Genomic DNA, 22,558 nt, shown 5'->3' with positions numbered 1-22,558 from the left:
CACGATTATAGGATGCACTTGCTTTAGGATGACCACATTTTCAGCTGGTCCTTTTAAAAGCAGCCCGATACACAAACATGTAAGAAACCACGCTTTTGCTGATACAAAGTGTTAAAATGTGGAACTCTGCCTGGAAAGAGTGGAGCAAAAAGTAAGTGTGGATAAGCCCTAAACTCTGACATTGTGTGTCAACCTTCCCTCCCCACGTCCACTACATTTTCCAGAAAGGTTTCTTTGTGGTACTAAAACCAGCAAGCAGTGTATCTAACATACCTTCTTCCTTGGATAGGCAAAGATACCCAGGGTTGTACATGGGTAGATAGGAGAAAGGGGCAGAGATTTGTATTGCCATTATTACTTTTTACGGTCAGGGGAGGACTTCCTTCTTTTGCTTCCTTATGAAAATCCCGGACTGACTAAACTGAGCTCACTCTCAAGAATTGCCCTGCTCTGATCACTCTGTGTTCTTTAGACTGCTTTAATTTGGTGCCCATGATCTGTGGATACCCAGTTTTGCATCAGTTCTGAAGAAAGAAAGAAAGAAAGAAAGAAAGAAAGAAAGAAAGAAAGAAAGAAAGAAAGAAAGAAATTCTCAATGGGATCACAGGAACCAGGTAAGTTTTATTCTACTTCTTCCCTCTGTTGTGATGATAACATTTTTTTTTAAGCATGGATCTTTTTTGACACTGCCTGTCCTCATCTGATTTACTGCCCCTTTTTTCAAATCCATGTGACTTTAACAAAAAGGACATATGAAAATATAAATATTCCTTACCATGGTAGCTTACATTGTTTGTCCATGAGATGGCTAAGTACTGTTGGTGCTGCAGTCCTGCAACTTTGTTTTTTTCCTGTGCCTCCAACTGGCTGCTTAATGGAAAAGAAGCACAACTCTCCTCATCGCTGCATCTCCAGCCAAAGAAATATATGTATCTTTTAGTGTCTGCCTATCACAGGGGCTCTGCTAAAAACAACTGTGACAACTGTAAATGAATACAATTACTGTTATATACAGTGCAGTAAATAGCAGAGATTGCTATAGCATTGTGTAAACATTCCAGGAACTTGACAGTGTGGGGAAATCTTGCCTTTTTCTACATGTTAACCACATTGCTTTGTGTCAGCAACCTAATCCTTCATGGCAGGCTTTGAGCTGGTTCATCTGAAGTCTGTGACACCCTCTGTGGAGTTGTGATCCACATGTAAGGGCATGATTGATGTCTATGTTTTTCTGGATTATTTATGAATCCAGAACTGGTGGAGGGCAGACGTTGAGTGCTAAGGGTAGCCAGTTGAAAAAGAGGAGAGAGGACTCTTGCACCTTTAATAGTTGTGTGGAAAAAGAGAATGTCAGCATGCATAGCTTGGGCTAAAGATGTAACATCAAGTCTAAGTTGGTCAAAGGATGCTGAATTGTCTCTGCCATATGCAAAGCCTGGGCAAACTATATGGTTAGTACCATAAGAGAGGAAAACGGGTTGGTAAATCATGCAAGAAGCAGGATAGGCTGTGAAGGGATAAAATAGGAGGAAACTATATACAGTGGTACCTCAGGTTACAGATGCTTCAGGTTACAGATGCTTCAGGTTAAAGACTCCTCTAACCCAGCAATAGTACCTCAGCTTAAGAACTTTGCTTCAGGATGAGAACAGAAATTGTGCAGCAGCAGCAGCGCAGCGGCAGTGGGAGGCCCCGTTAGCTAAAGTGGTACCTCAGGTTAAGAACCATTTCAGGTTAAGAACAGGCCTCCAGAACGAATTAAGTTCTTAACCCGAGGTACAACTGTAATGGTTTTTGGAGAGCTATTACTGAACTTCAGCAAATGTGCTACTGCACCACTGCCTGAATGAGAGCCTATAAACTGAAGTTGATACCACCCTAAAATGTATGGTTATATCAAGGGTGGTTTATAATTAAATAAATGCTGATGAATCACACAAAAGACAGGAAATTCCTCGTCAAGAAAGGGATGGTGGGGGGAGAACAAATTTGCTTAAGACTTTCAGTTTGTAATTGGGGAACTCCCTGCCTTTGATATCAGGCTGGCACCTTCACAGTTCTCTCTCTGGCACATGCTAAAAATTTGCTTAGGCAAAGCCTAGCCAGACACATAGAATGCTGATGTGTGTTTTAATCTGCCTTTTAGCTTATTGTGGATTTTAATTATTTTTGGAAGTTTTAAATAGTCGTTTCTAACTGGGCTTTTATTCTAATGATAATTTCTCTCTTTTATTCTTTTTGTAAACCTCTTTGAGGTTTGTTTGGGTTTTTTTACAATCAAGAAATAAAATAATTTTGCGAAATAAATAAAAATGAATAAGGTATTTGTATAAGTGCAAATTTAGAAATAATTACTATAGTTTAGTTAGTAATGGGGAAGACTGTGGCCCCTCCATTTTTCTGCACTTAGCGCTTTTTTGTATCTGAATGCCATGTACCAAATATTCAGCGCCAGCCCTATCATTAGGCAGAGTGAGGCAGCTGCCTCAGTCAGCTGAGGAAGAGGGGCATCATGGAAGGGCAGCAGACGGTTAGTCTTTTATTTTTATTGTAAAAGTAAAGGGACAGTTTGAAAAAGGTTAGTACCTCCTGCAGTTTTGAGTCTGCGTACATACCAGGGATGCCATCTTCTAGGGGACAAGACCTTTGGGGCCTCCCAATAATTTTGGGGGAGGGGGTTGCCCCCGCAATGTTCAAAAGGGACGGAGGACGCCAAGCACAGAGCTGAATGTGGCATGGCTTCAGTGGCCAGTTCCTTCTCCTCCTCCTTCTGCCATGGACGGGAAGCAGCCCCTGGCCTCTGAGGAGGAAGAGAAGGAGCTGCCAGTCATTGAAACCACACTGCCTCTGCGTTCAGCTCTGCCTCCAGCTCCTCGGACTGGCTCCTCGGCCACACACCATGTGACCTCAAAACACCCCCCCCCCCATTCTTCCTTGGAAGTTGGAGCCTCTGATACACGCCATACATTCAAAACCCATTCAAAGCACATGACTTCCCCAAAGAATCCTGGGAACTGTAGTTTGTTGAGGGTGCTGCGAAAAGTAGCTCTGTGATGGGTAAGCTACAGTATCCAGGATTCTTAGGGAGAAGCAATGTGCTTTAAATGTATGCTGTGCATGCAGCCTTTGATGCTGAGAGGAATTTAGATTTCCAGGCATCGTCATAGTCCATATATAAGTAAATGCACGCAGGGATTTGTTTGTTTTGCCATGATACATAATCTACCAACACCTGCAAAAGCAACATTCAAATTCCCTCATTTAACATTTGCCCATACATTTTGTTTTTTGTCCTGAAGAAATTAGCAGAGCCATAGCTCAATGGCAGAGCATCTGCTTTGCATGCAGAAGGTTGCAGATTCATAGGAATACAGACAGCTGCTTTATTTTGACAGCAATTTTAAGGAGTTTCCTGGAATGGTGCAAGAATGACTGGAAATCTACTCATTTTAAAATAGTTTTGTTGTTGTTGTTGTTGTTGTTGTTCATTCATTTATTCATTAAATTTGTCAGTCTTGCCCAGGGCAACCCAAAGCACAGCCAACAAAGAGACAACAAATCTCACATGGATCCATTAAAACCAAGAGGAAAGAGAAAAACATTCAAAAGCATCTCACCCACTTCTAAAAGGCCACAGATAGTTAAAGGTCAAAGGACTGGTTACAGAGGAAAGTTTTTGCCTGGTGCCTAAAAATATATAATGATGTTGCCAAATAAGCCTCCCTGGGAAGAGCATTCCACAAATAGGGAGCCATTGCAGAAAAGGCCCCCTCTTGTGTGCTGCCCTTCAGACCTCTTCTGGAGAAGGCACACGAAGATTGGCCTCCGATGATGAGTTTAAGCCTAAGTGTCAGGATAAGTGCAAGCCCTGTGTCAGGGTAGGGGTGTTTTTTTCCATCTTAGATCTGGCAGTAAGACCTGCTGGTATGTATCCCTAGCTGAATATGCAAATGAGATTTCGCCTCATGGAGCAGTGAAAAAGGGAGTGAGGACTCACTAGACTGGTTTCTCCAGATTGTTCAGTCTCATCAGAAAACAGAACTTGGGCTTATATGCATCTGAGCGGCAAGCAGAGCATCTCATCTGGCTGCGCAGGAGCTCAGCTTGGAAAGCACATGCAGGACAGATAGACGGCATGGGTAAGATTGTGGTAGGATATTGACATTTGCCAAAGTATTTTCTAGCGTAGAACTGACTTTAGAAACATCAGCATTGTTACAGCGTCACCTGCAAATCTATTGTATGCTTCTCTGAACCTGTGAGTTATGAATTATTTCCTGTTTCTGTTTAATGTAATTCTGCATGTCTCTCTTCTCAGCAGAACTGGCATCAGTAAACACAACTTCATAAAAGCAGTGGTCCCAGAATGACAGAGAGCTTCTGTCTCAAGTTTCTTTTAATGCACAGCTCCAAGAGATAGGCTGTTGGCTGTATAATAGCTGCGACAGGCACTGCAGGCATTCATGCAGGTAGCAGCTCCTACAGAGTCGCTGTAGCGTCGCTTTTTCCTCCAAGAGCATGGTTCACTTGTATGGGCCTGTCCCTTGAGAACATGGATGAGAAGACTGCAGGCCAAGTCACTGAGCCAAACGGGGCTGCGAGCTTGAGTCCCAATGGTGGCAACTCATTGGTACAGTGTAGTGGTTTGGGTTGTAATCTGAACTTCAACATACCTGGGAGTAAGCGCCATTGAATTTGGACTGGAATTGTACCGTTAGACAGAATCCCCTTGTTCAATTTTCACCTTTGTCAGATATCCTTAGGGCAAAACCACTGTTATCTCAGGAGTAGGTAAGAGTTATAATATAATGATGGGACAGTGCTGCCTTGTGATGGAATTAGACAAAGAGGATATAGTCATGATGGCATTATATGAGTGAGAAAGGACCCTTCTTCTTCTTCTTCTTCTTCTTCTTCTTCTTCTTCTTCTTCTTCTTCTTCTTCTTCTTCTTCTTCTTTTCTTCTTTGGCGATCACTCGTAGCCGAGTAAGATTGTCTTCCATAAACACGGTTTTAACAATGAGTCCATAAGTAACTGTAGAGGCCAATTCTGGACCCACACGTCCTTCCACAGTGGGGATATTGGTTCCCGGGTGGGAGTTGATCACAGTGTGGATTTGCCAGGTGTGCCTTCCTCTTAACACATTTCTCCCTTGTGTTCTGAGTTCAAGTGTCTTCAAAGTCCATAACACCTTTGGTTAAGGCAGTTCCCCAGCTGGAGAACTCGCAAGCCAGCGTTTCCCAGTTGTCAGTGTTTATACTACATTTTTAAAGATTTTCCTTGAGACAGTCTTTAAACCTCTTTTATTTACCACCAGCATTACGCTTTCCATTTTTAAGTTCGGAATAGAGTAGTTGCTTTGGAAGACGATCATCAGGCATCTGCACAACATGACCAGTCCAATGAAGTTGATGTTGAAGAATCATTGCTTCAACACTGGTGATTTTTGCTTTATCCAGTACACTGATCATCACCTTGTCGTGGTGAGTGGGCTTGCATGTTCCTATGACCCTTGAGAAGGACCATAGCTCAGTAGTAGAGCATCTGCCTTGCATGCAGAACATCCCAGGTTAAATCCCTGGCACCTCCAGGTAGGACTGGGAATATCTACTGCCTGGAGAGACACTGGCAGTCAGTGTGGACAATACTGAGTTAGATGGGTCAGAAGTCCGACTCAGCATATGGCAGCTTTCTATATTACCTCCAGGATCAGAATCGGCATGCATCTGAATGCCAGTCACTGGGAACAACAGCCAGAGAGGGATATTGTCTTGCACCCTACTTGTGGGCTTCCCAGAGGAATCTGGTTGGATCCTGTGGGAATCAGCTTACTGGATTGGATTGTCCTTTGAGTCTGATCCACCAGGGCTCTTCTAATGGTTACCTTGTTGCGAGTGGCTCCACCCCCCTTTCAAATCACTGACTGTGGCTGCTGGCAGGGTCAGTGAAATTTGCAGTGTAATGATATTACGTCATTAGGTAAGTGCTCTTAGATGTAACGGTGAGTGCAGAGCGGTTTCGGCAGCATCATGGACAATATAGGGCTCCCATCTCAGTCCCATCATTTGCAGTGTGAGAAAAATAATACTTGCCTTCCTTGCAAAGTTTTTTTGAGGACTACTCAAGGCACTTCAAATGTGTTGCAAAATGCTAAGTATTATTTTCACTGATTATGATAATAATGCTGTATCATTTCAGTCACTAAGCAGTCTCTCTTTAAGATTCTCTCCTTCTTTTAATGCCTGCTACAAGCTCCCTCTCTTTTCCATGGACTCTTCACAGACGGTGAAATCAGAAGGAAACCAAGATATGGCGCCACTAATTCACTGGTACCGAATAATCAGCAGGAGACTGGAGATCAAACCTACTTGGATGAAAAGATTGCCATTCCAGATGTTGCTGGAGTAAGTGGGGTTGGAGAAGGAATTTGACTTTGTTTGTATTTTAATGAGAAATGTCCCAATTTTCATGCAAACCGAAACACAGTCACCCCTTTTAAATTCACACTTCTAATTTCTCCAGCCAACGTGTACAAACATGCATATATTAGGCGGAAGTACCGTATATACAGAATGCATATATTAGTGAAAATAACATACACAAATGCATTCTATGGGGGAAATGGCTTGCAGAAATGTGTGTATTAGTCAAAACTGCAGGCAAAATGTGTGTTTATTAGGTGAAATTCGCATTAAAGTGCTGGTGAATTTTCATGAAGATTTTAAAAAACAGCGCCTTCCCCCCACTGGAAATTTCTGGGGAAATGTGGACAGCTGAATTTAAGACTGGAAAAATCAGGAGCTAAGGGAAGCTGAAATTGAGAGATTCATCCATCCTGACGAGTAGAGTAAATCATTGGTCAGATGGTTAACACATGGCTCGTTCTCTTGGGGTCGGACTGTTGGCCCGTTATGGGGCACTGAGAGTGATAGATGGCTCCTTTTAATAAATATCAATGCCGTGTAAAATGGTCTGGTGCAGTGGTTTTCAACCAGTGTGCTGTGGCACCCTGGGGTGCCTTGAATGATGGTTAGGGGTGCAGCAGGCAACACTGACCTCTGTCCCTCTTTCCTTCCCTCCCTTCCTCTAATGGCCTCTTGCATCTCTGCCTCCCAAAGGCTTGTGCAGCTGTTTGTTGCAGCAGCCTTGGCTACAAGCTCCGCAGGCAAATGGTGCCTCTGGGGCTGGCCAGGGGGCGCTAGATGCCAGGAGCTGAGGCAGCCTCAGAGTAAGCAAGCAAGCAAGCAGGCAGGCAGGCAGGCAGGCAGGCAGGCAAGGGAGCCCAGCCAGCCAGTCCACCAGCCCTTGCTGTTGGGAATGGACACACAAGTCCCAGCCCCCTGTGGGGCAGTGTGAGAAGACACTCCTCTCTTTGGGGCTGGGGGGGCAGCTCAGAGACCGGGGTGGCGGCGGCGACTGCCTGGAGGACTCCCAAGAAGAGAAGAGGAGGCTGAGGGAACACTCCAGAAGGGAGGGTGTTCAAAAAAGGGTGAGAGCCTGCCAGCTCTGCAGGCAAGGGGTGACATAACTGGGCACCTGGGCCCCACAGAGGTGCTGCAGAAAAAATGTAGCTGGTCAAAGGAGCCATGGACGCAAAATGGTTGAAAGCCTCTGGTCTAGTGTGTTCATGTGGAGTGTGGGTGTCCCTGTGAGTTCATTGGCCTGTTCCATGCAGACAGCACCAGCAGAGTTTCAAGGGATCCTGTGAGCATCTCTATTGCTTTCCTGCCATTTTGTATTTTCTGTGATGTGGTTTCCTCCTTCTGGGCTGAGCACACATTGGAGACAGTGGACTTTCAGCTGGCAAGGTATCTCCAGTCCCAGCATAATGTGGATATAGTATAGTGGAAGTTTGCTTTGCCCATCATCTGAAGTCAGTATACTCTTCCACTCCAGTGCTGGAGAATGCATCTTCCATGATGATTTTTTTAAAAGCATGGTAAATGGCTATTCCCCTGCTGTAAGGCTACTCTCCTTCCATGGTGGGGGAAGAGGATAGAGGGCTACTGGAATTGAATGAATTGCTGAAGGAATAGAAAGAGGAGTCATTATCTGGGGTGAACAGTAGGACATTTCAGTTCCTTTCTCACACTGAGGAAGTGGTTTTGCAACAAGTGTTTAGTTGCAATGCAATCATGTGTTTTCTGTGACATACAAGGGTTAAGCAAGACAGAATTTCTGTGACATTATCAGCCAGCTCCCCTAAGAGTGATTGTTCAGCAGGAATGTGTGTAGCATTGCAGCCTTACAGCTCAATTGTGCAATCTTCACAGATGAACTATGGCACCCAATTCTGCATATGATTGCAGCCATTACCATGCAATCCTTTGCATCTTCACTCAAAAGTAAGTCCCATTAAGTTTACTCCTCAATGGGGTTTACTTGGAAAGAGGCTACAAGATTGCAGACTCAATTCCCTAACCTTAATTCAGCCTCATTTCACAGGTTGTCTGAGAAGAACAGAGCTTCCATATTTATAAAAACTAAACAGGAATGCTGAGTACAGCTTGTACCAAAATGTTACTTTCAGAAAGAATTGTGTGGATTTTGTATATTTGCGCGATAGAATTACTTTGAATATATTATTATTTGTTTATCTTACCTCCAGCTTTTGCTTTCTAACTTTCTCTATAAATGTCTGATTAATTTACTTTTTTTTTTTTAAAGCAAGCTCAGAGGTCGGGGCTCATGTTGGCTCAGAGCATGGTCCATGTGTGCCCCTTGTGCCGTCCTACCAGTGGCCCTGCCCTGCTCTGGCTGGTTGAAAGCAATGGTGTCTATGGTACTTGCTCTCCTAAACTGTGTGAAAAATAGCGGCATTCAGAGCAGCTGCCCCTAAATAAAGACCTGATACAGAATGAAGAGCTAAGTGTGAATCAGTGTAGTAGAGCTAAGATGACCTCCAATCTCTCTCTCTTCTCTCCTGTCCCTTTTCATTGACTCTTCAACACCTTTTCCTCCCCAGTATGGTTTCAGTTTTAGGAAGCTCTGGGCATTCACCGGGCCTGGCTTCCTCATGAGCATTGCCTTCCTGGACCCAGGAAACATTGAATCAGACCTGCAGTGTGGAGCCGTTGCCGGCTTTCAGGTGAGCACAGGAGAGAACAGGCATTTGTTGTAGGGTGTGCCTGGACAATATAAGGCCCTTGGGCTTCACACACCCCTCTCCTTGTCTTCTTGGGGTTCTACTGGGACAATTCTCAGTGTTTGCAGCCTTTTCCCACCCCATTTTAGGAACATCATCGCTCAGCCAAGCCCAACACAAGAGTGGGGGTGGGATAGGACCTGCACTGCTGCAATCTGCAATGGTCCTCTCCTTGGTTCAGCAGGGGTTAGTAGAGTTGGCACTATTCCATCCACCCGATGCTGCATGGCCAACTAGCATCTGAGTATTATGCACCACTGAATTATAGGCCTGAGGCTAAGCAAAAGCTTTGAGGTTGGGCTTGTGCTCTTGCTGCATTGCTGCAGAAGCCCCCAAATACCTAGTGACGCCATGTGCCCTTGCTCCCTGCACAGCTGCTCTGGGTTCTGCTCTGGTCCACAATCCTGGGCTTGCTCTGCCAAAGACTGGCCATCCGGCTCGGGGTCGTTACAGGCAAAGATTTGGGAGAGATATGCCATTTCTACTATCCCAAGGTGAGTATGAATGGAGAATCAGGCTGTGAACTGCATGATTAGGTACGAAACACTGGCTGCGGCATCCCCCTTTCCTGTGAGTTGGTGGAAGGGACTCTGGTCTGCCATATGACTCTGGTTAGAGGCATAACTAAATCTCCTCCATTTCTCTGATTACCTCAAAGTCAAGAATGAATGAATGAATGAATGAATGAATGAATGAATGAATGAATGAAATATCCAGTATGAATTAGGCAGCTAGGAATTGAACCACGCAACCCAGTCATTTCTCAATCTGAACATGGAATCAGCTTTACCTCTATCTGACGGCATGCTCTGATTGAGGGCTGTGTGATTTTAAAGATGCCCATTTCTGCACTGAAAAGGGTTGAACAAGTGGTACGATATCAAGTGGTGTACATGCCACATGTGAAGCTTCTGAAGTTACGATCATTGTTAGAGGCATGGGGAGCTTCTGCTTAGACCTGGCCATAGAGCAGTTTGGGGGTACCAGCTCCTGTCCATGTTGTATCTGACAGACTCCCATTCTGTTTGGTGCAGGTTCCTCGTGTGCTGCTCTGGATCATGATAGAAATTGCCATCATTGGCTCTGACATGCAAGAAGTGATAGGCACAGCCATTGCCTTCAACCTTCTGTCAGCTGGACGGTAAGTTCCCCATTCTTCTGCGGCCACGTGTGAGTGGGCAGGTTTCCAAGATGTTGCTGACCATTTTTGCACCACAACCATATTGCGCTGGGTTAAGCAGAACCTTTTAACAGACGTGCATCTATTAGATTTCTGCCCATTGTAGAACTACTAACAATTAGAGAAGGCCCATCAGATAAGAAATGAATTGGTAACCCAGAGTCTGCCCTGCCCCCCCCAAAAAAGCACAGGTCTCCTCTTCCCTTCAGACAGAGATATTGCTTGTGGCATCAAGATGTTGAGTAGTCATTGTGCCCTAAGAAGCTAACCATGTTTAGGGGGAAGAGGGCTTAGTGTTCCCTCTCCCTCTATCAGGTTGCTAACTTCTGGTTTTCCTTTGCAGTATCCCTTTGTGGGGTGGAGTCTTGATCACCATTGTGGACACTTTCTTCTTTCTCTTCTTAGATAAATATGGTATGTATCCTGTACAGGGGGAAATAGTTGAATGTGTGACTCAGTCAGCTAGTGAAGTGTTTCAAAGGTTACGAGGGGATTTTTTGAGGAAATGTGCTTGTTGCATGACAAAGAGCACTCAAGCTAAAAGTTAACGATTTCTGAAGCAGGTTTGAATCCCAACACCTCCCCTAATGAGCTTGCTTTGGCCTCTTCTGTTCCTTCCCAGGTCTCAGAAAGCTGGAAGCCTTTTTTGGTCTCCTCATCACAATCATGGCACTGACATTTGGCTACGAGGTAAGCCCACACATCCCCCAGGCTCCACTGCAAACAATGCCTTCATCCACTCTCCTCCATTATGGCCAGGCCCTGACCCTTTAGATCTGAGAAAAGCACTGTCAGGTCACCTCAGGGGTCCATCTAACCCTCCCCAAACTGTTGCCCACAAGATATTTTGAACTGCAGTTTCCCATCAGTCCCAGCTACCAAGGCTATATTGGCTGGGGCTAATGGGAGTTGTAGTCCAAAACATCTCAAGACTGATCTAATTGGTGGTTTTGAAAAACTGGATTCCTCCAGGAATCTCATAAGAACAATATGAAGGCAGCAACACACCCACACACTGCAGCCAATATTATTTGTCCACAGTAATTGGTATTCTGAGGTACTCTAGTGTTGTCTCTGAATGTGGGGGTTCCAATTACCTGTCATGGCTACACAAACATTTACATAGTTAGGCTCTATGGATTTGTCTAGTGCTATTTTTCTAGAAAAAGAGTTACCAGAATGCAAATGAACACAATGGCGTCTACCTTAGAGTTCCAGCTGGAAAAAAGCCCTGGATTTGTTTAATAATTTTTAAAAAAATCAATCCAGGGTAATGAACACACCAACAATGAGTAGCAATGAATACCTAAGTTAATAGTACACTCAAACTACAAGTGTTAGAAAAGATTTTTGTGTGTACTCCGATATCAAAGTAGCACTCAAACAGTGGAGCTAAGTTAAAACTGAGCATGTTTACCTGGACTTTGCTCCGCATTCAAAAGGGATTTTCCCAGGAACCTTTACATGGCTCTGCCCCCTCCTGTTCCTTGAGTGACTCCCATTTTAAACATGCAAGAATTAGAGGCTGGAGTGTAAAAGGAAACCTAACCCCATTGCAAATAGGGATGAGAGGGTGAGATTTTCACACTTCCAGAAATAATACACAATCTGAAATACAGTACACTGATCCCTGGAAATTCGCACTTCTCTGAATTTTGCGGTGCCATTCTGCAACAAAACAATTACTTATAACAATGGGTGAAAATGTGCATATAGAATGCATATATTAGTGAAAATGAGCTACAAAAATATACTGGGTATATATTTTTGCTTGCAAAATTAAGTATATTGTGCAAAATTACAAATGAAAATTAGGAGAAGTGTACACTAAAATGCTGATAAATCTTCATGATGAACTTTAAAAATAATAATTGCAATCTGGTGCAGAAATGTGGTGAAATAAACAAGGCTGGGAAACAGAGAAAAACCAAAAGTGACAGATTTGCCCTATGCCTCATCAACCTTGCTGTTTTAGCTTTGCAGACTGCCTTCAGAGCGCACGGCCTGACCCTTCCTTCCTTTTCTCTTCTGCAGTATGTGGTAGTGCATCCAGACCAGGGAAAGGTGATGAAGGGGATGTTTCTCCCCATTTGCAAGGGCTGTGGACACAACGAACTTCTACAGGCTGTGGGACTGGTTGGAGCCATCATCATGCCCCATAACATCTACTTGCACTCCTCCCTCGTGAAGGTCAGTCGTAGGAAACTCCTAGTCTTGGATAAGGAGGTTTCTTGGCTGTCTTCAGACCTGTCTTTTCATTCATTTATGGGGGAGGCATGTGCTCAGTCTCAACAAACATGTACTCCCAAACTCACAACAATGATTACAAATGCAGAGGAAGGGAGACCTTGCAGGGAAGAATTGACAAATGAGAAGGGAAAGTGGCCAGTCCTTCGCTTGGTCACCCATTCTTCCCTTGAAGGGCCTTCTGGTGGTTCCCTCACTGCGAGAAGTGAAGTTACAGGGAACCAGGCAGAGGGCCTTCTTGCCAGTGGCACCCTCTCTGTGGAACGACCTCTAAGCAGATGTCAAGGAGATAAAGAACTATATAAGTTTTAGAAGGCATCTGAAAGCAGCTCTGTATTGGGAAGTTTTTGATGTTTGATTATGTTTTTATATGTGTTGAAAGCTACACAGAGTGGCTGGGGCGACCCAGCCAGATGGGTGGGGTATAAATAACAATGATGTTGTTGTTGTTGCTGCTGCTGCTGTTAAGGCTGTCCCCTCATCTAATTTTACTTGTAATTTGGGGCTTTTCTGGGGGGGGGGAGGCTAAATATTACTATCTGAAAAGGAACATTTGCAAGGAAGAATCAGTTGGTGGAGAAAAGATTAAACCCCCCCCCCCTTAACATATGTGGAACTAGGTAAGAGAGTGGGGTAGCTGACAGAAAGTGTAACTCCACAGCACAGACCAAAAGCACAGATTGAGAGGATCTGACTCAGCAAACAGCACATAGACATAGAGCATGAGGAAGTCCATTTGTTTCATAAAAGACATCGTTATAAGTGGTTGCAAACACTATTTCTAACATGGTGGCAGAAGTTTAGAAGTGGATCCTGGCTGAAGCAGTGCAGCACAAACAAATAAAACTGCAAAGACATTTGCGTCTTGGAGCAAGCAAGCCATGCCTCACTGGCCAAAGCTACTAATCTATCCCAGCCATGGAAGCACAGGAGAGAAGAGTCTGAACTGTACCGACATCTTGCATTAGAAAGAAAGGGAGAGGGGGGGAAGAATTCTGCACAGACCTGCTGATCCTCCCCTGCAAATGCCCCTCCTATTAACTATGGAAGGGCTATTGCAGAAGAGCATCTTCCCAGATAAGGTTGGGAAAAGCTCCTGCCAGAAATCCTGTAGAGCTGCTGCCAGTCAGTGTGGACAGTACTGAGCCAGAGGGATCAATGGTCTGACGAAGGCTATGTTTCTAAGCATGAGATTGGAATCCTGTGTTTTCCTTGGAACATGTAGTACCTTAATTAGGTTTTGGTTTGTTTGTTTTTAAATAATACTTTAGGGATGGTTTATTTCATTTCTTCTGTGTTGTAATAAATAACGGGCAATATTTTTAACCAGAACAAGCAAACAGTTGTTTCGAAAGCACCTTGCCTCCGCTGAAGGGAGGTCTTGAATGTTGCCCAATGAGAGAATTTTGAGCCAGCCCATAATAATGGAAAGGGGAAAATAAATGCCATGTGAAGGGAGGGTTCTCCTTATTTCTCTTATTAAGGTGAGCTCACAGCCTGAGGTTATATGATAGGAATTTAGGAAAAACCATCCATGCAGCCACAAGAACAGCCCCAGCCACAATGTTTCCTGGCTCCAGTACCTTTGGGAGTGGGGGGTTAAGGAGTACTCGTGTGATAGAGCTATGAGACACTGTCTGCTTTCCCCACAGACCCGAGACGTTGACCGCACTGACAAGAAGGCAGTGAAGGAGGCCAACATGTACTTTCTGGTTGAGTCGACCATTGCTCTCTTCGTTTCCTTCCTCATAAACCTCTTCGTTATGTCTGTGTTTGGAGAGGCCTTCTTTCGTAAACAGAACCATGATGTGGTGAGTGACATAGTGTTGCGTTGCCCCCACGCCCTACTCACTTGAGAGTGGTTGGGACTTAAGGTCCCATAGTTCCTCCTCTATCACTTCAGAGTTCTTATTTCACTACATTACCCATGAGTAGACGGCATGTGGTTGGAAAGGAAGAGTGATGTTTCTCTTTAGCCAGTCAGGGATTGGCCAACTTCTTCCCCTTTGCTCATTCCATCAAACTTCCAAGGGTGGAGCTCACTTTCTTAGCAGTGATACTACTATGGTGATAAATTAGGGAAGCAGTGGGAAACCTCTGAGCTGCAGACTGAACAAGGCTTAGCACAGGTCCCAATTTGGCCTGAGAGGCTATTCCACAAAAACCACAGCTGCCTAATGTCAGGTGTGGGGCAGGTACAGACTGAGCTGCAAAGGAACAATTGGGAACTTAAGTGGAGTTTTTGATTGTTCCTTTGCACGTAGGAGTCCCTGTCAATGCTAGGAAGCAACTGCACTAATCAGTTTCCCATTGGAAACTTCTTAGGGCGACCAAAGGGGGAGGAAACAGACGAGGTCTGTAAAAGGGTAGGAATGCCCCATTTGGACTGCCACTCTTCTCCTAATTGAGGCAGTCACCTTGTGGCCCAGCTAGTCTCATTTGTGAGTGCCTGTGAGTACCGTAGTACAAAATGAATACTGTCACTAAAACTGATGTGTGCCTTTATTTTAAGGGATATACACTTTGTATTACATGCAGCATAGGCCTAGTGTTTTCCCCTTGTGGACTTTTGATTTGGAAACTCCTGCTATGAACCAGGTGGGATTATTCTTCCAGAGTTAAAAGACCTCCCGGTTTGTGTCTCTGAGTTGTCATCTGCTCTGGGGCAGTGCATTCATTCAAGAAAGAGGGGAATAGCTTTGAATAAAGAGGGACAGGACCCAAGTGTTTAGCTGTTTAAGGCATATTTGGCTGCATACACACCATATATTTAAAGCACATTCCTCCCAAAGAATCCTGGGAACTGTCATTTACCCCGCAGAGTTAAAATTAACAGTACACGTAACCATTATTAGTCTTTCAGGGGAGAGATGTGCTTTAAACTTATGGTGTACATGCAGCCATTCCTGGTGGCTGTGCTCTGAGGCATTCTTCCTTGTAGACTTGTCTCTATGGGCCATCAGCGCGTGGAAATATTTTGCCCTGACCTTCTAGTGCAAAGGATGTGACCTTTCTGAGGCCCCAATGGGTGTCCTTTAAAAAATTATCTTAATTTTATTCTGCCCATGGATTCCAGCATGAAATCTGTGCCAATGCCAGCATTTTCGCCAATGGCAGCCTCTTCCCAAACTTTCCTGACAACAATGAAACTGTCTCCGTGGACATCTTCCAGGGGGTAAGTTTTTGGCGGAATGATGTCATTTCCCCAGCTTGAAAGAAGTTAAAAAAAGATAAGCTTGCACATAAATATAGGAAAAAGATGGTGTCTAGCTTTTAAGAGTATCGGTGCTTCGCTTAGGGTAGCCACTTACCGCCATCCCAAAACAAAAAGGCAAACCAATGATTTGCATGTGCTATTTAATATATGGAGTTCCCAATGCAAAAATAATTCCTATAATTTAGATGGAAATATGACACATATCACTGCAGTGGGGAAGACTGGCCGGATAACCTGTGCCCAGTCTGCTGTCCAGCTGCTCAGTGTGGATGGGCTGCTTCTAGGCTCCCTTTGCTGCTCTCCCATCTCAGGGTTCTTTACTGCACTTTAGACTGGACTTGGAGTGGGCAGCCCTTCAGACAGAGAACACCTTCCCAAAACAAAATGAACGGTCTTCCGAATAAAGAACTGTACTCTGTAATGTAGGTCACCTGGTCACCCTGGCTTAACTACCTGCGTCCCAATTTATCTGTGTCTTTTCCTGCCCAGGGACTCATCCTGGGATGCTACTTTGGCTCCATTGCTCTCTACATTTGGGCCATTGGGATCCTTGCCGCAGGCCAAAGTTCAACCATGACAGGGACATACGCCGGGCAGTTTGTGATGGAGGTGAGAAACTATGTGGGGCTGTCTTCTGTGGGGCTGGTTAATCCTGATTTTGATAGAACCTTGCAGGCAAGTTCAAAGGTGTGGCTCTGCTACGTGCTGCTCAAATGGAAAAAAGCGGTTGTCGATATTATTGTGGTGTGTGCTGAAAAAGGGAAAACAGTAGTTATTGTTAGTATTATTCGTGTTGTTATTAGGATAAGGATGTGATGCAATCCTGCAGCCAACATTTGGCTCACTTGGATGCAGGGCTCCAGGAAGCAGTGTGAGTGCTGCTTCCCTGGTTTGGGGGGTGGGGTGGGGTGGCTTAAAGTCTCAGCTGATTGGCAGCACTGAAAAGCACCTGAAGTCCTGATGGTCATCACCTGATGTCATAGCAGCACCAGTTGATTGACAGGTGGGCAACCTTGCTCAACGGTCAAATTTGGCATGTGGGGGCTGGGGTGAGGATCTTGCTTGCTGGGCTTAGAGCAAAATGAGTCTTAGGCTGCAGTGCCACTGCTTAGTCCAAGAAGGTAACAAGCAATGATAAAGACAAGACTTCTCTGTGAACGTACAGAGTAACTTTTCCTCACCACGACTGACCACATCCTGTCATTACAGTTTGCCTGCATCTGCCTTGTCAGGGGAGCCATTGTTGTGCAGGCTCAAGACCCTCTGCTTGAGCAGCAAAGTTCTGAGCCGTAACTGATCCATTTTTTGCTGTCCCACTATTCATGAAAGGCCAGAAACGCTATGTTTCCAAAAGGCTTTCTGTATGATGGTTAAGAAAATGTGCCTCTTTTGCAAGGCAGGGAAGGACCTTATTGCAAAACTGCAGTCTGTAAGTCAAGCCACAGCAGGCTGAAGGCATAGCTGCATTTTTATTGTGAAACAACCCACACTCATGTGGTAAATAGGTTGTGGGTCATGCACTCTACAGTTGTGGTGCTGACATCTAGCGGGAAGCTGCTCCACCTGCAAGTCTACCCATAGGAAGAGGCCTCCTGGATCCGATGGCTGAGGCTGTTTTGAGGCAGGTGGGTCCTAGAGCTAGCCAGTTACAGTTTCACATTCTAAACCACAAGCAGAAGTGCAGGAGTATTTCACTTTTTTCTTTGTGTACATACCGGTGGGTGTGACATACCTCCTCTCAGTGGGTCAGAACTTGAATCTGAAGCTTAGCACACATTCACAATGATCCAGTGAATGCCATTGGATGATTCTCCTTAATTTTTAATACTAGTCTTCTAATTTTTGCCAAGATGCCATAATTTTTAAGTGAAAAAGTTATAGTGATACACAACCATAAAACAATTTATTTAAACAGAATGTTCCTTTAAAAAAAAATCAGCAGCATTGCAGCATGATGGTTAATGATAGATCATGGCCTATTTTAAAATCCTGTCCTTTAAAAAATAATAATAATATGCAAGAGTCATGTTAAAGGCACTTGTAGACACTGTGCTACTCTCTTTTTTTAAAAGTGTCTTTCTGTGATATGAGAAAAGATGGGGAAACTACAGGGAAAATGCATGATAATGATTGGATCACAGTGTTGTGTGGATGAGTGGACAAAGCATGAAAATTCCACACTAAATGCCTGGACTGGAAGCACCCCTAAGGTCCAACTAGCCCAGACTTCTGCATCCACAATAGCAAACCAGATGCCTCCAGGAAGCTCACCACAAGCAAGGCACGAAGCCAACGGTCTCTTTGTTCCCCAGGAAGTGGTATTTAGAGCCATGCTGCTTCTTTTACATGGAGGCTTGCCCATCGCATCCACCATCATCTTCATCTATCACATGATAGTTAATTTCTCCTACTTAACTGCTCTGGTCCAGCACAAATGTGTGGTTGCACTATGGGCACCAGACAGAAGTGAGGAAATGCATTTCTTCCCTCAACTTAGAAGTTCAGAAAGATAGCAGTGAGGGCCACCGGGCCACCTGCTTAAAAAATATTAGCCCATGCTTTCAGAGTGTGGATGATTCAGTATACTAGTAATGTCAAGTTTTACAGTTACTGTTCAGGGGGTACGTTTGTTCAAAGGGAGGTCGTCTTCCCCAGTAGAGAGGCATGTAGAGCCTGGAGCCGTTTCCCCCTTGTTATTTCCTCAGTTCTTCACCTTTTTCTAGTGACTTATATTGGCCACCAGATGGCAGCCTTTTTCAAGACCAATGTGTCAAGCAGAGGGGAGAGGATCTTTGATGAATAGCATGTGTTTCAATGGGTGATTGTGTGTTGACTTCTGTAAACCCAGGAGCTGCTTTCCCCCCTCCCCTCTCAGGGCTTCTTGAAGCTTCGCTGGTCTCGCTTTGCCCGGGTGGTCTTCACTCGTGCCTTCGCTATCCTTCCCACGGTCTTCGTTGCTGCTTTCAGGAGGATAGAAGATTTGACGAGCCTGAATGACGTTCTCAATGTGCTGCAGAGCATCCTGGTGAGATGTCCGAAACACACACACACTGCAGCCCTCTGTAAGCAGTGGGTTGCAGGAGACATGACCGGCTGAGGAGCCCCATGTCAATTGCCCATACCTCTCTTCCTTACTAGGACTGAAACTGTCATTAGGCAGTGAGGCAGGGGCCTCAGGAATCTGCCCTGTGAAACCCCCTCCATCTCTGTCATTCTAGAAATCTATTATTTCATACTGGCCTGTTGAGTAGCTCCTGTGCATGTAGAAGTGTCACAGGGAAAGGCAAGATACCTTCCGGTTCCAAGGGCTGGGCTAGTCTTTACAGCATGGTATGGTGGTTGGAATGTTGGACCAGGACCTGGGAGGCCAGAGTGCGAATCCCCACTCAGCCATGAAACTCATTGGGTGATTTGGGGGCCTGTCACTGCCTCTCAGCCTAACCTACCTCACAAGGTCGCTGTGGGGATTAAATGAGGAGGAAGAGAACCACGTACGCCACCTTGGAGAAGAAGCTGGGATATTAATGGAATAAAATGAATAAACTATAGGACCGGCATGGGTTGGAAGGAGTAGGAATGACCAAACAGGCAGCAAACATTTTTGTGGTCCTCGACTGAAAATAAGTGGTGAAAAGATAAGTGGCGAAGAAAGGAGAACGGACAACAGTATTCATTTTGAAAATATGCCTCCACACTCACCCGTTTCTCCTTCCGTTTCCAGCTACCTTTTGCTGTCATCCCTGTTCTCACCTTCACCAGCATGCAGCCTCTCATGCAGGACTTCGTCAATGGGATGTAAGTTGCTCCATAGAGAAGCTCGTTTTGTGAGGAGTTATTTCCCTAAGGAAGGACATTTCCACTTCCATTGCCAATGTTTGATTTGGAACGTTCTTGGTACATGCAATGCACTCTACAATATCCATGCCTTGATTTTGCTGCATCTGCCACCCAGGGCACTTCCAGACTAATGTTGGTTGGGATTCAGTGTCATACTGGCAAACACAGGTCAGACAGTTATAATTGCCCAGAAGGTCTTGCACAACAAACCTGCTTCCCCCAAAAGATAGTTTTTGCAGTAAGGAAAGTGAGGAGCAAACGTACCGGAAAGTGGCATCAGGACCCTCCCAGGTGTCCTTTTCATTGTGCATAGATGATGATTTGTGCTCATGATGCTATTGGGGTGGTCACACAATCCGGCTTTCATTCTTATTTGTGCCTGCAAATGTTTTGGCACAGTCATACTGCTGCTGCTTCACTCAGGGCCTACTCTGTAACTTTCCGATGAACTCCCGTAACTTTTCATATGAGAAATGTGGTTTGTACATACATACATACATACATACTATAATAACCTACACAAGCAGAGGGAGGACTGCAACGCTCCTCATATTCGTTTAGTTCGTTAAACAGGACCATCTGCCCCCAGACGATTGGGGCAGATGTGGATGTAAAAATCTGTGAATTGACTACCTGGATTGTTCCATCTTTATAGTCATGATCTTGAATATTCTTCTTCTTTTTTAACTCCCTCTCCCTCTCTGGTCTTCTTAGCATTAGCAAGATCATTATGATCCTCATCACTGGACTGATCTGTGCAATCAACCTGTACTTTGTGGTGACAGCTATAATGGGCCTGAATCATCTGGCATACTACATCGCCATATCACTGGCGCTAGCTGCATATGTGGCCTTCGTCTGCTACCTGGTATGAAGATCATTGGGCTGGGCTGGAGGCCCCTCCCAAATTACGGTTGATGATACAAGGACTAGTAGATCATTGATCTGATAAGGTTGCTCCTCATTCTTAGCTTTAAAGGGGAAGAAACTGAAAACAATTGAAGAAAAATCCCCAAAGAGGTTATTCATCATTTCCCATATCCTAGCCCTAGGATTATATTGCAAGCTTGTTATGAGGAACACCTGCAGAACTAGGTCTGGGCTAGATCCTTATCTCCCCCACCCCACGCATGGGGTGGGTGGGGCTGCCTGTCAATTGACATCATAGTGACACTGTGTGACCCATTTTTGCCTGCCCATGGTGCTTTGCAAGCCCTGACGATCCACTGAATATCATAGAAAATGCTATTTCCATAACCATCAATGGTGTAGCCACATGAGGGTTGGGAAGGTATTTATAAAGCATAGAGCTGCCATAGCATCCTGATGGAGGTGCACAGACCATTAGCCCCGGGATAGTGAAGGGGCAGCCCCTGAAGTGAGTGTCTCCCAAAGGACAGTGAGGAACCACTGCTGGATCACTTAACAGAGTCATGAAAAAACATGGGGGGTCTAGTTGAGGCAGATCGGGGAGAATGATCGGGCTGTTATTGCAGGTAGGAGGAAAACCTGAAGGCTCTTGGGTATGGTTGTGAAGACCCCAAGTTTGATGCTAGATCCTCGTCTTGCTCTTTCTCCGTTCTAGATTTGGACATGTCTCATCTCGCATGGAGCTCGTTTCCTGGCCCGTGGGCCCCACACTCGATTCGGTTATGGGCTGCAGTGATAGGCCATCCCTCTCTCACACACGCCAGAGGCTGCTAAATCATCATCCTCCTCCTTCCTGGACTGGAAGCAGCTGCCCCTCTGGATCTGCTGAAAGGCAGAGGCTCCAGGACACTGGTGTCCACCGACAAGAGATCAACTTAAGCACTGGTAGCTGGCAATCCACGGTGGAGCACCTGCTTTGCATGCAGAAGGTTCCAGGGTTCATCTCCAGTATCCTGCAATGAATCTTCAGACTCTGTGAAAGAGCTGTGGTCAGCGCCCCCATGCAGGTGGGCCTGGACTTGACAGGCCAATGTCCAGATTCAGCACAAGATGGCTGTTTGTATTTTAGCTGGAATAAACTCTCTTGGGAAGACAGTCCAACGAATAAACTCTTTTGTTGGCTTCCTACGCTACCCCCTACTCCAAGCTACATATAGTGATGGGAGCAGGGAGGTGCTGTGGCACTGACCTCCAACAAGGGCATCACTGCTGCTTACTGAGACAGCAAGCACCAGCTGCCCCAACCTCACTGCCCCACTCCTGCATTGCCATAAGAACATGAGAAGAGCCCAACGGGATCCAGCCAGTGGCCCATCTGGTCCAGCCCACACCTGAGCACAGCAGCATTCTTCCCCCCTGCAGTTTCTGGCAACGTCCATTCAGTAGTGTTCCTCCTCTGAAAGTGTCCCAGCAAGGACACTGCCAGGAAGTTGGGCACTGCCCCTACTTGCCGGCTGCTCCTGCACAGTGGCCTATTCAACTTTCTTTGAAGGAGCAGCTGATGCAGCTGCAACCCTCCTTGCAGAGTTTTTTGAGGCCTCTTGCCCTTTGTGGGCTGCCGCGTTAAGTCTGCCATAGCAAGCAAAAGCAGTCTTTGTGGCACCTCTAACAAATGATGTTTGTTAAAGGCGCCACAAGACTCTGCATTATTTTTGCATCGTGCAATGGCAGCAGGACACAGGTAGGTTGCCCGTAGTGTTACAGAAGAGAGGAAATGGGGAATTAGAGACAAAAAGTTGTCATTTTGGGCAAAAGCTGAACGTTTCATGGCCTGAAAAGCAGAATTACTAGGTTGAAAGGCTGGTGGAGCTCGTGTGCCTTTAATAATTGCACGGAAGAGGAAAATCTGGCAAAGTACAAGTTGTCATCGTCCTAGGATATGAAAAACGACACTTGTTGAAATTATCTGTACGGCTGTTAAAGGTCCCTTTGCACATTTGTGAGAGAGCAGAATGCCAGCAGCTAAAGTTGTCACCATTTAGGATTGCCTGCTTTTATACT

General features: G+C 45.3%; 1 protein-coding gene across 3 annotated transcripts; it reads left to right on the top strand.

Annotated features, from left to right (window-relative positions):
- The first annotated feature begins 399 nt into the window (after positions 1–399).
- On the top strand, positions 400–21,652 carry SLC11A1 (solute carrier family 11 member 1). 3 transcript variants are annotated; one of them, XM_028742173.2, is made up of 15 exons: positions 400–614; positions 6,284–6,405; positions 8,967–9,089; positions 9,521–9,640; positions 10,181–10,287; positions 10,670–10,740; positions 10,949–11,016; positions 12,361–12,516; positions 14,226–14,384; positions 15,650–15,748; positions 16,280–16,399; positions 18,666–18,815; positions 19,512–19,585; positions 20,342–20,495; positions 21,213–21,652. In XM_028742173.2, exons 1-15 carry the CDS (start codon positions 596–598, stop codon positions 21,291–21,293), a joined length of 1,623 nt encoding a protein of 540 aa, XP_028598006.2. In that variant the 5' UTR covers positions 400–595; the 3' UTR covers positions 21,294–21,652. The 3 variants fall into 3 exon arrangements, with proteins under 3 accessions (XP_028598006.2, XP_028598013.2, XP_077790400.1); XM_028742180.2 differs by lacking the exon at positions 400–614 and adding an exon at positions 3,700–4,139; XM_077934274.1 differs by lacking the exon at positions 400–614 and adding an exon at positions 5,044–5,484.
- The last annotated feature ends 906 nt before the right edge of the window (positions 21,653–22,558 follow it).

The sequence above is a fragment of the Podarcis muralis genome, chromosome 1, assembly GCF_964188315.1.
Source record: "Podarcis muralis chromosome 1, rPodMur119.hap1.1, whole genome shotgun sequence".
In the NCBI taxonomy this organism is placed as follows: domain Eukaryota; kingdom Metazoa; phylum Chordata; class Lepidosauria; order Squamata; family Lacertidae; genus Podarcis; species Podarcis muralis.
This window is presented reverse-complemented; position numbering and strand designations above follow the sequence as displayed.

What these genes read in the sequence shown, in the direction of transcription:
- SLC11A1 (XM_028742173.2), top strand. An exon ending in CACTGACATTTGGCTACGAG is followed by an intron (nt 11,017 to 12,360) that starts GTAAGCCCACAC and finishes TCTCTTCTGCAG; the next exon opens with TATGTGGTAGTGCATCCAGA. An exon ending in TGGCCTTCGTCTGCTACCTG is followed by an intron (nt 20,496 to 21,212) that starts GTATGAAGATCA and finishes TCTCCGTTCTAG; the next exon opens with ATTTGGACATGTCTCATCTC.